The following is an 18,100-nucleotide window of genomic DNA, read 5'->3' as shown; positions in this document are numbered from 1 at the left end:
GATCTTTCCGCCCGACACGCGCGTGCCCGGAGTGAAAACTGCAACTGGTCTATTAGCGTCATTCTGGCGACGCTTCCTCCTCCGAGGGTTGAAGTCGTAAAAGTTCGCTAGCTGCTTTCTCCGTGCGATTTAGAAACAAAATGTCATAAACAACCCGACAGAACGTGGGCAAGGGTTTCCGCGGTCAGCGAAAGATGTTGGACCGTAATTTGTCGTGCAATCGCTCGCAAACCAACTCGCCGCCCGCCCACCACCTCGAATTGATAACAATTTTCCGAAACACCATTGAAACACCACCACCACCACCCGGGGGGGCCACAGTTGTAACGAAAAGTTTCATCGAGCTGGAGGAATAGTTGAGCAAAGTACCGACTTACCATTCTTCGCCCGCTTCGAGTTCTTCTTCTCCTTGACCAGGGCACGACGTGATTTTTCACTAGAACTAATATCACTGCTGTTCTGTAATGGGAGAAAAACGAGAAGGGAGAAAAATTTACCATTAGTTTTTCGTTGCTGAACATTGTATCTTCTTCGCTGCCCCACCTCCGTAGCAAGCGACATGGCGCGGACTCACGAACTTTTCCACCGACGCCGGACAAATACACAAAGCGCTCCTCAGCCAACCGTCATTCGGTGCAGAAGCGACCCGAAACGAATTGCTGCACACGGCGACTGCACTGCAAATGCATTTGACTTTTTCGTTAACTCACTCCTTGGTCTGGCCAAGCCGCCCAAGTTCGGAGGGAGCAGCGCACGTTTGGTCAGCTCAGTTACTTACTCCGAACGCTAGAGCCGGAGGTATCGTCCGATACCAGTCGATAAACATGTTTCGTTTTCTTGTTCGCTTCGTTTACTTCTCCCTTGTGTATTTTTTTTGGCGACAGACGAGATTAAATGATAAGTGGAAACCGTCGAAAGTGTGTCTTCGCTGTCTGTGACGCCAAAAGGCTGACACATGGCTGTCTTACTGATAGGATTGCCATAGGAGGAAGTAGAAGCGTAAAAACAAGCAAAAGAAGGCGTAGCGAAAAAGAATTATCCACTTTAGCCAAAGTTTTGTCGACGTGCTCGAATCTGGCGAAAAAGTACATTCGTACACGGAGCGTTGAGAAAAAGGTTGGTTTAATATACAGAAACTTCAAGACAGCACCAAACCAAGACGCAACCTCTTTACAGAGTGGAGTGAAATATTTGCGTCAGGTGATTGACCAGAATGAATGGAGCAAAAGAGAGAAAAAAAATCTGAAATAAGATTTTTATATTTACAACTTTCAATGACAAGAAGAGAACTTTCGCTTTAAAAACAGATTCATGTTTGAGGCACGCGAAGTTGAAGCGGCATTTAAATTAAAAAGGGTTCCAATAGAATATACAGTTAGTAACACAATTAAATATTGATTGGTAACAACACAGTGCCAGAATGGAATGCTATTTTTATGAATATAGTTCACAGCGAGGTGACCTTTTTTTATTTTCATTTAACTTACCCATAACTAATGTTCAAATTTGATTTAGACGACCTTGACCAATTTATATGTAAAACAATCTGAGACCCGAATCGTGCAATCGCCATAAATATTAATATGTGTATAAAAATTTCAAAGTACTACAACCCTGTTCGTTTGAAGATGAAAACAGTTTTAAACGAACGATCAAAACGGAAAGAAATGTCGCTGGTTCAGAACGACGGCAGCTTTCTTGATGTGGAAAATCAAACGGCTGTTTCATGTACAATTGCATTGTATGGTTTCCTACCGCACACAACGCGCGCCACCATTATGCTCCCAACCACACATGGTGGATCATCTAAAAAGTGGTTTGCGCAGAAAATTCCCCCCTTTCCCAGCGTATTTGTCACTTTATGAAAATGGCCTCCGAACGGGAAGCGGAACGCCATGGTGAGCTTTGTGCAGCACCGACGTTGGGTTGAAAATTGGACGTCATTTTCAACGCCTTCGCAACTAAACTCCCTCGCGATGTTGACGGCGGGTGGGGAGGCAAACATAATAATAAAACCACTTCCCGTGTAATCCCGGTGGACCCGACGCGCGGTTGCCACTCATAGCCGTACTCCTAACGAAGCGCAAACAATTCTCTCAGGTGAATATGAATGCCACCACTAAGCCGAAGGGACCCAACCATGGTTCATGGATGGTTGCGCGCGGTGGAACTCCGATGATCGCTGGGGGAGTTTTCCTTTTTCCTGCACCGAGCACTTTTGGCCACACCGCACAAATTAGGAAGGGTGTACCAATGGTCGGTTCCGCCATGCATAAAAGAACGTATACACAAATATATTCCAAACGGAGGGAAAAGGAAAGCGAAACGAATGCTTCAGAACCTGCGCTAGTTGAATGTCGACTCAGATGGGGAGCTTTTGAAGCATACTACTTGGGACTAACGTTTGCGTTCTTTTAGAGGTGCAACCCGCACTTGGACTTGCAAGCATCGATCGTCCTTTCGCTTTGGAGTTTGCAATGAATGGGTGCTCGACACTCCGTGGTGGTTTCCTTTTCCCGTCCTTTCAAACCCTAGCCACCAGTGAAAACTCACAGTGCAAAGCATTTGGTAATAAAAATCTCAACAATTCATACAAGTGCCTCGCGAGTGATGCTCGACATAAATTTGCCCCGGACTTCAAAGCGCTCGGTTCGCGTAAGTTTGTTAGTCAGACTTCCGGCACAATGCAGCACGAATGCCAATTGTTACGCCCAAGCGCACTTTACGGAAGCAGCATACTAACGTCAGCGTTCCCCTTCCCGACATGGCACCAACGGGGCTCTAATAATAATCCACACCAAGTGATAAGAACTTTGTGCAAGGAAAGTTGTTATCTGGATGTGATGGATAAAATGATAGAAATAAAAAACAAGTTACTTTGGTTTATTGTCACGTGATACCTTACATTGCATTATTGTTTGAAGGAACATTTTCAGTAAACATCCATCTGTTCGATGGAATATGTTTATTGTATAGGAAAGTATCTATTCATTTTAATATTAAATACATTTTATAAATTAATGGATAAAACAAACAAAAAAAAACACAATGAATTGATTTAAAAATAAAATAAAATAAAATAAAATTGTAAGTGTTAAAAAACTAAAATTTTGTAACATAAAATAAAATAAAATATAACATTAGCGCTAAACAAATTCCCTATTTATGTCGTATGATATCAGCGACGCCTGGTTGATTCACGGCCAGCCCTATGATATGCCGGCTGCGGAGACCCTTATCACAACCACCCCCAGCAAGGTTCATCCGACCCGGAACGGGTGCGATCAAGGTCACTTTCGGCGAAAGGCCAATACGCCAACTTCCTCGTGAGTCGTGACGCCAACACGCAGCGCCGTAGCAATGATGCGTTCGCTCGCACAACCCACTCATCCGATTGTCCGGAATTCGAAGCAGGGCATCGAAATGGAACGTTCACACGCGCCGGGAAAGCCACAGCGCTGACAGAAGGGGAAGGGTTGCGTGTGAAGAGAGGGCGAGGAGGGTTGGTTTGCTGCCCGATTGAAGGTCTGGCCGGATTCCGACGGATCGAACCGTCCCGCGGTACGCTTTCGCGAGATACCACGGTTCGCATACTACACTCGCAAATCGGAATATGTTCATGAAGATGATGAAGATGATGAAGATGATGATGATGCTGGTGATGATACTGATGGTGCGTACCTTCAATGAAAACCACTTCTTGTGCCCGCTTACGTCGGTTGGCTTCGGTAATGTAGCGGGGGAAAATGGTACTATTCGAAAGAAATGCCAGCATACACCATCACACACACACACATGCATGCCCCAGCCACATAAGCAGCCGCGTACAGTAAAAATATGAAAATTCCACCAAACCCAACGCCCCGTGGCGGACAAACCCTTCACGCATGCATGACGCTGGATGCGGTATTGTACGACACGGCATTCCCTGCGGTCTGGGGAAACATTTCCCTTCCACGGGTTTATTTTGCCATTTTTACAACACTATACTTCGAAACCCACGACCACCGATCCGTCGCCGTGCAAACCCCTTTTTTCAACACACTTCCAACCGTTTCCCGATGATCACGTTCAACTTTCAGAGGCTGTCCATGGGCTGAGACAGTGGGAAACTACCACTCGATGGAAAAAAGGGCCACAAGAAGATTTTTCCCGCGCGCACGTGAGTGTGTGTGAGCTTCGTTATGCCTTCCTTCTTTCAACCTCAATTTTAAAAGGTGGCAATTATTTAGAAAGGATCCAACGCCGAAGGACACATATTTCCCGTGCCTCTGCATTCGTTGGAAAGTAGAACGCGCAGGGACACGCAGACGAGCATCATTTCGCTCGAGCGGAACCCACAATGAAGGAACATCCATTAGAAGAATGAACCAACCCCTAACCGTGCCGCTGTTTGCGAGGAAACGACTGGTACGGAAAAACACACATTCGATCTTTGTATAGTAACAAAAGCACACATACACACTTTTCTAAAAGTCAAATAGTACGTATTACGTTTTACTAAACCCAATTTTCCACTGGCTGGTTGAACGAAAACATTTTCATCTGCCTGAACATGATTGGCTATCGTTATGGTTTTGTAACGAATGAGGTAACTTGTTAAGTGCACAAGCATGCAAATGCATGAAAATTATGTTTCAGATTGAAGCCATAGCAAAGTGAGCTATCATTGGCTTTAAAAATCGTACAATTCTATGAAAATAATAACAGACTTTGTTCAGTCATTTCCCGTTACTGCTGCATGCAAAGTATGACCAGTTCGTTACAAGCGAATTGTTTCACGAGATGGGTTGATAAAGGAATTAATTCGCTTGCAGAAATAAACAAAATGTAATCATTTCCAGAAGTAGAGAAAAGTCAGTGCTGCCAATAACGCTTCACTCATTTCAGAGAAAATAGGTTTACATCCCACTCCTGCGATGTCAGGACAAATACAACTTTTTTCATAATTCTAAAATTAACTCCAGCGAACAATTCTGCGAACAAGAAACAATGTTCAACGCTTACATGTATTATCAGGGGAAAAAATAAGATGAAATGTAAAAGTTTTTTCAACATTTTCGCACCAACTTAATTTATATCCGGAAGGACAACTTTTTATCAATATGCACTTAAATGTGATGACACTTTCTACATGACGCAAAGATGATACTTTTTAGCTACTTTAATGTTCATTCGCTAAGAAATTATTACAACTCTTCCAGCTCCATACTTTCTATAAGTTAAAAGGGAATATTTCTTGCCAGTTATGCAATTTTATGCGTCATTTACCGATGATAACCACCATAACAACCCTTTTGGGTTGGGGCATTTCTATCAGAAAATCGTTTGCATCCGCGCCGAGCCCGTGTGTTGCAGCACCACGAGCATCGTGATAAAAAACACACGAACCACGAGCTTGCGTGTAGAGTGGTACCAGCATCCTGAAATGGCGTCGGAGCGACTACCACAACCGAAACAACAGGCCCCACACGGCCAGACACCCCTTGCCAACACACACCTGCATAACGTTAGCACCATCGGGTTGAATCGGCAAAGCTCGACGGTGGTTTTCGAAAGAAAAGAAGCAACAAAAACCTACCTCAGAACCGGTTCACCACCGGCCGACCTGGTGGAATAAACCTGCCGCAAGTGGATTGGCAACTTTTGGTCTCCTCGGCCCCAGGGGTTGGGAAGAGCAGCGTGAAGAGAGGAGATACCGGTGAGGCACGTTATATATATGTATGAATAAGGGTACAGGTTCACCCTTCGCGAATGGTGCAACCCCACCCCGAAGTCGCCATTAGAGATTAACCGTTCGGCGTTATCCAACGAAAAATAATAACGGAAAACCTCCTCACCGTGCGGAATTAACATTTGACCTTTTATCTTCGCTGTCCTTTCGCCTTTCCCGCACTCCCGCTGTGCTGAGGGACCACCATGCCAAGAAAGTCCGGACGGCCTATTGCGAGCTGGCAAGGGTGAAGAGGAAGATAATCTTCTTAAAAGCGCATCCTCGGTGACCGGACGCGAACGGATATGGGCTACGGCAGAGTTGCTTCAGAGGGGGCCCTAAATACCATCTCCACCGAGCCACAGATTGACTACAATGGAGCTGGGCACCACCGACTACTCCTCGCCAAGCTCTTCAGCCAACAACACACCGTCACGGGACCTATTCGAACGTCAACAAATCACGACAACAAAGTCCAACAAAAGGCTCGCGAGGGAGAGGGAGTGAGAGAAAGAAATCAATGCTCTTGGGAAATATCTTCTTAAGGGTTCCGACAACCGGTGGTACCGTCTCGCCGTAATCCACTTAGCGTCTAAACAACTTAAACTGCGATAACTATTATCACTCGGTTCGGTCGGTTTACGACGCCTCGCTACATTCGTCGTTGTTTTCGTCTGCAGGAGGCGGCGAGGAGGTTGATCTTCAAGAACGGAAAAAAGCTGGAAAGCTTCTTCATAAACAGAGCACCGATGTTCTTCGTGGTAGCAGGAAACAGAGTGTAACGTGTTTGCACGAGTTCTACCGAGAAGCAATCCAAGGCCAGGGAAAAGCACCCAAACCACGTCCCGCCACGGCGTTGTTGCGGTACATCATCGCGGGCTGAGAAAGTTTTCCGACAAGACGGACGTCGCCCGCTCGCCCCACCGCGAAGGTATCGAGCCGAGCAAAATAAAAACCGGAGGGACTTTAATCAGATTATAAAAATTACTTTCGCAACAACGAGTTCGGCTCTCCCTCACGGCAAGGCGCTGGTTTCGCTCAGGTGTAACGGGAGGAACCTGAACACCCCCCTCGCTGGGGAGGGGAATTGCTTTTCTTATGACTTTCCCACTACGCTTTCAAACCGTCGAGGCCGAGTGTGAAATGATGGTCGAGGAACGAACATTGTCGTCCTCGTTGCGTCGACCGAGAGCTGACACAGCATCCAATATTCCTGGCCGATCGCAGGTACCCGATATGAATCCGGCAATGGGGAGGGGAAGGGTGGAGTGGAGAATGCCCGCCGGGAGTTCCATCGTAAATAAGGACTCATTTGCCAGCGCCCCTTCGACGGGCCATAAACGCACCCGCCCTCCGGCGGAGTAGAGGTGATCAAGCGTGGTGAGCTTTTCCAAAATTTGATTCTACCTGATATTGTACGTGCGTCGGTGTATGTGTGTGCCTTTTTTTATTTATCCATCATATCCTCACGCCGTGTTATACTTTTCTCCTTCCCTTTTTTTACGATTTCATTACAGTTTTGAAGGTTAAAGGTAACAGAGTGAGGTACTATCAGCGATCAGGCAAACGACCGAACAGTTTTCCTCGCTTAGGCTTGGATCCGGTTAAGCTTTAAGCCTGAAGGTAAGTAAAGGGACGGGGGGTCCACTGCTTGGCGATAAAAGTAATTCTAGAAAGTTTAAACTGTACCACACCGGAAAAGCTCTTCATAAAAACGATATGAAGATGGCACGGTTGACTTTCTCCCGTTCCTCTCGGAACGTAACCACACTTCCTAGGACCGTTGTTAGGTAATCACACTTCCTAGGACCGTTGTTAGGTTCATCGCAAACCTACCGCACATCTCATTTCCTTTGATTAGGGCCCATAAACTCAAACAGGCAGCAGTGTTGGGCCCAAAATCTGGCTTCCTTATCTCGATTGGGCCAACATGAAAAACGGAAAATCGACCCCGGTTGGTACCTCAACCTTCACCCGGGCGCTCACCGTTATGAGCTTCCTGAGATGCTTGGTTCTTGAATCCGAAGGTTCTAGGCTGGCACCACGCTCCACCCGGCTGGTGGAGAAACATCTCATTATGAGGGAATTAAATCTCGAACAAACGAGATTATCGTCATTAACGCCACAATTGAATAGGCCCCAGCTAGGATCCAGCTTCCCCGGGGGAGGCTCGACCGTTGATCCAGTTTGCCTCGTTAGGGTACAGGGTGGATGAAGCATTTTTTAATGAGTTCCGGTTTTACAAAACCCACGCCAGTATGGCATTAGGAGCGAGAAATTGTTCTTGACTATCAGTCAATTTATAATTTTTTTCTTAACAATTTGATTTAGAAGTGGTCTCTCGTATTATTGTGATTCCAGGGATCTGAAGAGAAACATAAATATAAAATGGCTTGGAACATAGTCATATGAACTGCGTCTAATGAACACATCATTCTTTTGTAAAGAAAAGATGAGCTTACTAGTATTCAGAATAATGACCAACTCTTACTGTATTGTTTTTTTTTTATAAATCGGAAGGTTTTGAACCACACCAACAAAACAGTAGAAACTAGACTACATAAAAGTAAGATACAAAAACAATAAAAAAAACAACATTTTCTCAGTGGCATTTATCAAAAGTACTCCAAAATGTATTAAAGAGATTATAAGCTACATGGAACTTTTGTCAGTCGACATCGAGATCCATGTTCCTGTCTTTTACGGAACCAAACAGAATTTGCTAACGGTCTTCCCGGCAGGAAAATTCTTGTTATCGTAGGCTAGTTTGTTGGTTTTGTGTACAATTTTGCTTAAATTTCCATAACGCCCAACCCAATATCGTTGACCGCGCGTGGGAGTTCCGCGTCGGTATGCGATTTTCACGCGAAAACCTATCACAATAAACCACTTTAATGGCTTTACACCGGTTCTGTAGGTTCTTCGGGGGCGATGTTGCGAAAACCGCGAGACCTTGCGCACACCTGCGGTTCCTGGGCGGGCTGACGTCAGAGACCATCATCAATTGGACCGCGTCAGTCACACGTGCGGCGAAGGATCGACATGACGCGACCGCGAAAACGCGCCTGTAATTGAATTTCTCCAAGGGCACCCCCCGGCACCAAAACCAGAACTGCGCCACCCGCAGGGATGGTGGAACGTGTTGCCCACGGTTCGCCATCATAACTATTGACAAAAAGGAGTCTGCAAAGTCAGGGGTGGCGAACTATTTTTTTGGAAACAGAAATTTTGTTTCATTTTAATAACATCAAACATTTTCTTAGGACTACCATCAGATGCTAGCCTTTTTTTGCAGAAGATTACTTCAAATCCATCGGTCGTAAAGTTCGCAATCGCTGCTCCCGAAGCTACCGACACCAACAACAACCCCTGAAGCAACGCAACCCCACCATCCATATCCATCTCGACGCGTACGCAACGTACTACTAATTACCTCCGCTGTTGCCGTTAGTGCGGCATTAGTATCGTATGCCGAAACCGTGTCCCGACAACGAGGATCGGAGCTGCGGGGAGGTTGGGTGGAAAAACTGTTTTCGAAACGAATTAGCCGACGCAACAGCATGCGCTCCCGGCGGTGGGGTTGATTGGCACACTTTGCGGCTATAATTGTGGCGTGTCGTTCGCTGCCTCCGGAAAAGCTCCATTTCAGCCCCCCAAAAAGAAAAACCGTACACACACACAGACCAAAACCCCAACCGCATGTTTCTCAAGACAGCATCACATTTCGTGCCACCGGGACCAGAGCTGCTGCGTTTGTGGGCTGCGCTATGCAATGGCTTGTGCCTTCCTCATTTCTGGCGCATTGCTGCGACATTAGCTGCGTCCTCCGGAGTTGCGGTTATTTAGTCTCATTTTTAATTGGTTTTCGTGTTTTAATTTTTCTAAGAATCATCCACTCGATGCCATGTCGCAAACGGGTTTCGGGGCAGTGGCTCGCTGTACGTCTTGCCACTGTCTCAAAGGCAGGCTTTTAATTTGTTATGTAAATCAACCGAACGTGGTGTATTTCCTTGCGCCGGCCGCCATTAATTTAGTTGGATTTTCGGGTTCAGCCCCCGGGGCCTAAAGGAGGCTGTTTGATATTTTGTAGGCGTTGTTTCACAAAAGGATATGCGGAATGAAAACTCCCCACGAAGAACAATAGCTTCTTTTTAGTTATTCCTTTCGTTCTTCTTTTAGTCTTCTCTGCGGCGAAAACCTTCGGCAGCAGTTTGACGTGACCACTTCAAACCGGCCACCGCAAGGACGAGGAAAATCCGCACCAGCCCCCCGGAAGAACGTGTCCAAGTGGCGACAGCCCGTGCCCGAGTGATGTTGTGTATCACTTTTCAGGGCCAGCCGTCACACGCCGACGTCAAACGGAAAACTGGATCCACCATGCCGGGTATTCATAAGCGCCCGCTGGGTTAAGGATGTCCTTGCAAAGCCGGCCCCGGAACGAGCCCCGTCCTTGGGCGTCCTCTTGGCCGGTTTTCCAAACCATCCAAGCGCCTGCAAACCGGAACGGGTGAAATATTTGCCCCATTAGGGCTCCGCCGGCGCTCGGAAATGGAAGCGATACATCGCTGCAAAATGTTGCTAATGCCCATTGTTACCTTCATCCACGCACTAATTGTGTGCTAACTTTTCCGTGCCAGCGCACCGAATGCCTACCCGAAGGGAAACTCGGCCCCGGCACGGTCCTTGGCGTTCTGGCTCGTGTCTTTCCGTCGCCCACGAGTGTCTCCTTTTTCTCGCGTTCCTCTTGCGCCAACCAAGAGCTCTAGGAGCCTTTTCGCAGTCGGTTTAACCTTGGCAATTGCTTCTTCGCCGTCGTTGCCGATTCCGAGCAAGCAAACCATTCGCATCGTTCGCGCCAGAATGGTACATTGTCAACGGTTTTAATTAAATTGTACGGTAAACAAGGCGCGCGAACGACGCTTTCGCGTCAAGTGTCGAAGCGGTTTCTTGCCACTCGTGGGCAGCAGTGCTTCCGAGGCAAGGAAAGTGAGAGGGGGGGACCACGAAAGACAATTGATCGTCATGTAATATGTTTATGCTCTTCAACAGCAAACAGCGTTAATACTGTTTCGCAGAGATTTGCAGATCACGATAAGAGAAATGCTTGCCGTGCGTGGGTGATTATTTGCACAATAAACACGCTGTAATCGACAACGGCGGACAAATACCGCCAAGTGCCCTGTTGACCAAGTCGTTTCTGTGAATCTCCGCAATTGTGTGCTTTTCTGGGGGTTTGTATTGAGCATTGTTTAGGAATTCTGTAAATGATATATGTATTCTTTCCTTAAGTACATTCATTAGTCGACAATCTCCCTTCGATCGAATTGTAGTACATACCCAAACAACTTTACACCAAATAACAAATATACTATGTATGATTCATTTGATGTATGACATTGATATCTTGTTGCTCTGTGAGTCCTGCTGTTTCATATTATGAAAAGAGCTATAGTTCCAAGAAAGGGTAGCGAACCTGAGTAGCCAAATGTCGTCAACAAGTCCTGATTTTGTGAATCATAATCAATAAAGTATTTCTACATTTCACCTCGAACTGCTACATTATGCTTTACATTCATATCTCAAAGCAAATTGTATCCTGTCGGGTGACTGTAGAAATATTTCAATAGTAACAAAATTTTACCCATGTACTACACATCGTTTCAGCTTCCGGTTGGTCGTACATCACATCACAAACAGCCAATTATCAATCAATGGAACCATTCACGATGCAAATTGGAACTCGCGGACAGCATTGGGCTTTCGGCGAATCGGAAACGTGTGAAGTTTACAAAATTCGTTCAATTCGTTACCTCACGAAATGAAGCTTACCCTTTCCAGAGCAACAACCAGCAACAGAGTAGTGCGATAAGTAATGGCGGCGACAGTGGAGAATTACCATTCGCGCCCCATGTTGCTATCGGCTCGCCATGTTTGCCGAATGGATTCGGAAGCAGCACACCTTGCCGCGGGCCGCGATAAAATATCCGGGAGCAAACATCGGTTTTCGCGGAAAGTGAGGCCAAAAGTGTCAACAGCTCTCGACGGTTCCATTCAGCATTCCGACCGTGCAGGCATTCACCTGACGGCGGGCAGCTAAGCAAATACCGCCCCGAAAGTGTGTCGCTCGCTTCAGATACCGTATTGATATTCACGATTAACGATTTGCTTCTAAAACGGCCAAACAAAGTGTTGCCGTCTGGGAGTCCGGTGCGTCCCGTTTATTACCAACGCTTAGAAACGTAGTTCCGTGTGTTTGCCGGGTAAATATTATTCGACAGATCGCCAACGAGCACTGATAACTGCTTGTTTGCATCCGCCGAAGAGCCGACTCACGAGCATTAGGTTTAACTAGGAAGGGAGGAATCTTCTTGGAATGCGCCTCATATCGAACGTCGTGATTAGAGTTGTGTAAATCAGATTAAGATCCATGAATCTGAATAGTTCTTTGTGTTTTAAAGATTCACGAATCTTTGAATGAGAGATTCATGAATCCCAAATTAACATCTGGTGATGAAAAGTGATGCGCAAAAAATGGGTACAAGGACTCTTTTTTTTGGTCGCACGATCGAGGCCAATGAAAGAATCATGGAGTGCAAGATCCATGGAAGATTCATGAAGATTCATGAAGGTTTTAACAGATTCATAAACGTTTGAAGATTCGAATCCCACAAGACTCATGAATCCATCTGAATGAATCTTAGATTCAATCAAAGATCCATAAAGCACAACGCTAGTCGTAATCGTAATCAATGAATTGCTGCCTCTCCATCCCTTGCACCCGAGTTTTGATTCACCAATCAAAGAATCGGTGGTCAGTCAGTCCGGCTACTGGTAGACTGTCGAAAAAATTGCATCCAAAAAGTCACACAATTTGCAATCTCTTCCACTTTCAACACGCTGCAGTGTGTCGTAAAGATAAGAGGCTTCAGCACACCAGCACGCGCAACCCCGTCCGTGTGCGTGCGTTATCGTGGGAAGAATGGTTTTTGGGTGGCATCGCGATATCGTGGCGACATTATCGGCCCGTGTCGCAACGCTGCAACGTGCTGGGAGGGTGATATCTTGTGCAAAAAAAAAAAGAAGAACAACAAAAGCAACCCCTTCTGTGCGATAAAAGAAATGGACGAGTTCCGGTCGTGGATGCACCGCTGAAGCCCGCAGGCGAAGGAATTTTCCGTCTGGGATTGATTTGATTTTGGTTCCATTTCTCCTTTACCCTATTTTGCTATCGCAATCGCCACTCGACGTCAAGCTCGTCGATTTAAAACATTGAACGAGTAATGCAATTGCATTCGAACGATGCGCTATCGACGGGAAGAACGGAACCCTATCTTTCAAGTCTAACGGGCCAAAGTGGACGAAAATCGCATCCAATCAAATTCAATTACAACTAGTTGTGCTCGATCCTTCAACTCCCGTGCCATTTCCCACGAAACAATTGTGTCCAGCTCAGGTCCCACCGTCCGCGACGTTATTCGGGAAAGTCATTCTAGACCCAACTTTAGAAAAAAAAGTCCAAAAGATGGAGCAATTCAATCTCATGCAATTCTATGCCGCAATCGACCTAAATGAACCGAATGGGTTCTTTTGGTACAATAAAATTTAAAAAAAAGAGCCAGCCCGAGAAAACGGACGCAGAAACAAACAATAGGGGTTACTGCAAGGATAAGGACAATTTTCTCGTGCGTTCAATCGGATCGAAAAACTGTACCCCGCTCGGAGCATTCTCCTTTCAGGTAGTTCCAGCAAACAAACGAAAAAAAGGTTTATTTTTCTCGAACCGTCCCAGAGCTGAAGCAGCCACCGCCGGAGCCGAAGAAGCGCAAGACCCTCATAAATTATGTTGGCCGGTGCGAAACTATTCTCGAAGCGGAAAAACTCGTTCGTAAGCGATGGTAAAGGGAAAGCGAGCGCTTAGCGAGTTTATGCAAATGGGTTTCGGGAACGGAATGGACGGACCGGAACGGGCCCGGGGTTTTCGTGGGAGGACCACCACGAGTCGGTCGCTTTCTGGAGGCCGCTTTCTGAGGCGCATCTTCCAGGTACCAGGGACGGTGGGAAGGGAGCGTCTCGACTGGACGTGGACTGTGAACGCTTAAGTAAGTAATCACCTTTGTTTGCCGAAGCATATGGTGTTCAATAAACTTCGATCCGGGTTCGCGAACGGTTCGGTTGTAAAGCCAAAGGAATCGGGTACCTTCAGTACATCGGAAGGTTGAACCGTTTGAGTAAACATCCTCCCCCCTCAGGTACTCTGCTTGCCTGGACCTACCTGGCTCGTGTCTGGACTGGAAGACACGGACGGATCCTTGCCGTCCTTGTTGATCGTGCTCGAGACGGCCGTGGTGTTGGTGCCGTACAGTGTCGCCTTGGTGCCGTACGCCGGCGTGAACGTGTTCGGATGGTGCACGCCGAAAACGAACGGCCCGTCGATGTCGGCCAGTCCGCGGCCGGCGGGAGCCATCGGGGGTGACTCGGTGCGCCTTGGGGGCGGTGGAGGAGTTCGGTGGTGCTGCACGGTCCGCTGCGGGGGAACCGGCGGCATCGGTGAGGCCGCATCCAGCAATCGCCGGCGAAGCTGCTGGTTTGCCACCTTCAGCCCTACCCCGGCCGGACCTCCACCAACGCCGCCGACGTTCAGCTGGTTGTGATGGTACACCAGCTCGTCGTAGTCGTCATCGTCGTCGCTGTTGTTGCTGTTCACCGTGTACTGGTGGACGGTGCGCTGGTGATGCTGAGCCCGCTGCGGCCCGTCCACCAGGTCCGAGAACTGGAAGTCCCCGCGTGCCCCGGAATCGTGCGTCGGCGACGGGGGACTGCCGTAAGGGTATCCCTGGTGCGAGTGGTTCGAGTTCCACGTCTCGTACTGGCGGCTGATGAGGTTAAAGTCGTTGTACCCGCGGGTCGGCACCTTCGGTCCCGGCGCGCTCTGCGCCGCCAGCAGCTTCTTCGTGCTGACCACCTGCGGCTGAGCCCGCCGTTCCAGCAGGGGCCGGGTGGACCGGTTGAAGGGGTGGTCTCGGGACTGCATCTTGGCGCTCGTGCTCGTACCGGAACTGGAACTACCCAGAAGTGGCAGTATTTGTGGCGGCATCTAACTCCGCCAGCTCGGGCAATGACTGGACACTGCTACCGAACGGAATCGCTATATTTCCGGTGTAGATGAGGTGCTTCAGAAATTTCCCTTTTCCACCACTTTCCGTCCGCTTGCAGGAACTCAATTTGCCGCTTCCTCTAACGCGGACAAAGGAAAACTCTATAAAATCATACGCTTACACTCGGTTCCCTTTCCGCTGAACACCGCCTTCCTTTTGCTTGGAACAAAAACTGCAAATCAAATCACGATGCGTTTTTCACTGTATTTTCTCTTCCCCGTGCCGTTCACGAGCACTCTGCTCCATTCAATCGGCAAATTCTATCACTTTCAATCGGAAACCTCAATCGCATGTGGGCGTTAAGGGGGATTTCATTAAACATGCACAAAAGTGCATCCACCGTATCGATGCACTCTTACTTCAATAAAAAAGCCCCAATCACCAACCGTACTGCAAATTACAGGAAGCCAACCAAGCACATGCACACACACTGCACACACACACTGCACACTTGATCGACAAACTGAAGCCTGGAAAGCAACGGGATAGCGGTTCGGCTGAATGATTACTGCTCTTCCTCTTCCGCACGATAATCCTCCCCTATTTTTTATGCGCTGCAAGCGTGTATGAGGCCGTTTCCGGTTTTCCGGTCACCGATTTTCCCACTAGACACTTTCTGGTATTGTGCTTTGGAGGCGGAGAGGGGGCGGTTTCCACTGCGTTTTAATTTGCACCCGCAGACACAATCACCGAATTTTTGTACATTTTTTTAACGAAATTTCATTCAAAAAAATTACTGAAACCGAAAGGTACAGGCACGCGGAAAAGCTTCTGGACACGGCGCGTTCCGTTAGATTAACGCGCGTGCGTGCGTGTGTGTGTGTGTCAACTTGCACTTATTTTGCGAGGTTTTACTACCTTGCTTTTTTCAAGCACAGTGATTTTTTGCACTTCTATTTTTACCTCACTGCACCTTGTTATCGTTGGAGGTCGCTCGGTTGAATCACTCTACTTTATTTTTTCTTTACACCTACCACCAGAACGGTAGATCAGTATAGCGCATTCACACAGTCACAGTAGGCACGGGTATTGGAATCGGTTTGCAGCAAACCTTTCGCGAAAATTCGATCACGGTCCGAAGCAAAGCAGTCCGAAACCTGCGCGGTTGGAAAGAAGAGTGGAAAATGGATTAGAAAGGATTAATGAAAACCGACGCGGAAGGCCACGTGCGCCGGGGATCTTCCGCGATTGTGTGTGCGAGTTTCGAAGGTAAGTAGAATTGATTGAACGCCTCGACACTGAACCTGTTCGCACGGAGTTTGGCGATAAAAAAGCTAATATCAACAACATCAGCGGCTTCGGCAAACGTCAAAATGGCAACACTCCCGTGTTTACGGGTGTTTTTGGAAGCAATGAAAGCATGTTTTGCGCTAGCAGTTGCTTGTTACCGCACCCCGACACATACCGGGGGTTGATGCTGATAAGGGTTAGTAGGCACACACACACATACACACAGAGACGCTGATGACTCGACCGAAGATGATGTGCCTTATCGAAGGTGAATTGCAGGCCTCCTATTGCCCAATGTGTGTTTGTGCATTTGCGGCCAACAACTTTGTGTGACCGTGCATTTGATGAGCGCACGTTCAGGGAAACGGGGTTGGCGCATCCCTCTAGCGGCAAACACTTACCCTCGTAATGAAGGGGTTTCTTCCGACTAGGTTCTAATGTACCTCAGTCTGCTTCCTGCTGCCATTTGAAAAGTGCCGACCGATTCCCACCCTTCTTCGTTCCCACCGGGTGCAGCCTGCCGTGAAAGAAGGGGTAACAAGATAAAGCGTACACGAGCGGCGTCGTGGTTGGTTTTCAGCGTTTCTACATTTTTGTTTTCCCACAAACACAACCCCGATTCACAGCTGACGGGATCCGAGCGCGCCCGGTGGTGCATCCGAGCGGAGCCGGTTTGGTGGAATTGTGGAAAACGGCGGGGACCACCGTGGGACAAAATTAATATTCCTACGAAAGCGACACACAACGAAAGGGGATCTTCGCCGGTGGAATCAATTCCTAGCTCCAATCGAGTCTCCAGGGCTGGTGGTGGTGGTGGTGGTGGGAAATTTCCGAAAATTTACCCGTAAAAATATCCAGCATTTGCTAACGAATAAAGGAATGCATAAAGTGATCAATCATCGTGCACAACAAGAAGCTACCTTTTCTGCAACAAAAAAGCTCCGAGTGTACCATCTGCAGGTCTTCCGAGAAAATGTTAAATCTCTTCCGATTCCCTCTAGCTGCTTGTGCTGAAGGATGTCGCTGAGAAGGCACCAGACAAGCATGGCAAAAAGATGCAACGTAACAAAGCCACGGAAAGAAAGTGACGGAAAGGTAAAATCAATCCGCAAGGCACCACGAAGGAGATGTGGGAAATTGGAAGAATGGAAAAACATATCCGACATAAAAAAAGAAGGGAACGAAAATCGGTACGAAAGCAGAGATGTAGCAAGAAGCGGCCAAGAAAATGATCTCGAAAACCTCGGTCAATAGGAGAGGATGGAAGAAAAGAAACCAGAACGTTAGAAAACCCCGGCGATGGATGGATAACAAATTAAAGAAAAGCAAAAAGAAGGCCAACGGGTAGGAAAGAAACAACCCGAAGAAATGGTGTGGAGAAACAAAAGAATGGCGATGGCAGTGAAGGTAAAACAAAAAGCATAGAAAACACCAGAAAGCGGGAAGCATCCAGCGAAAAACACAACGAGAAAAACGAGGTGGAAAAAGGTAATACATAAACACCGGCAGCATCGGCAGCAACATGATCAGCTTCGAAGAGAACGGCACTTCACAACAAGATCAGACAAGTCCAACCGCTCGCCAACCAAGCAAACGAAACGAACGATCGAACGGAACGAAACGCGATCGTACGGACGAACGTAAAGGCGAGGAAAAAAGTACGGAATGGAACCGCACAGAGCTGCAGCTTTTCTCCACCGGTTTGGTGTGGCCGGGGGACCGCAGTTTGAAACCTGGACACCGAAAGCCCCAACGAGTGATGGAATTACGCAGCTCAACCGAAAGTGCACATTTGACGCAGGGACAGAGGGTAGAAAAGAAACTAAATGTGGCACACAGTGATTGCAATCCAAAATTGCACCGTAGCAACAAGTGAGTAAGCTTGCGCAGCTCGCGAAAAAGCACTCTCGAAACGTCGATCCACTTGTGGATGATGCATACACACAGCAAACCGCAGCATCACTTCTTAAAAAGATTTAGCTCACCGTATACTGCAGAAGTA

At 47.5% G+C, this 18,100-nt stretch overlaps 1 protein-coding gene across 1 annotated transcript in view; it reads right to left on the bottom strand.

Annotated features, from left to right (window-relative positions):
* The window catches only part of LOC131287749 (uncharacterized), a 34,231-nt gene extending 19,424 nt beyond the window's left edge, over window positions 1–14,807 (bottom strand). The window contains exons 1-2 of the mRNA XM_058316832.1: window positions 13,986–14,807; window positions 378–459 (exon numbers count right to left, since the gene is read on the bottom strand). Coding sequence (XP_058172815.1) covers window positions 378–459; window positions 13,986–14,807 — 904 coding nt within the window. The remainder of the gene's footprint in view (window positions 1–377; window positions 460–13,985) is intronic.
* Between the last annotated feature and the right edge of the window lie 3,293 nt (window positions 14,808–18,100).

Source organism: Anopheles ziemanni, chromosome 3, assembly GCF_943734765.1.
Source record: "Anopheles ziemanni chromosome 3, idAnoZiCoDA_A2_x.2, whole genome shotgun sequence".
NCBI classification, from domain to species: domain Eukaryota; kingdom Metazoa; phylum Arthropoda; class Insecta; order Diptera; family Culicidae; genus Anopheles; species Anopheles ziemanni.
The sequence above is the reverse complement of the archived record's forward strand: the minus strand, read 5'-3'. Positions and strand labels throughout refer to the sequence as shown.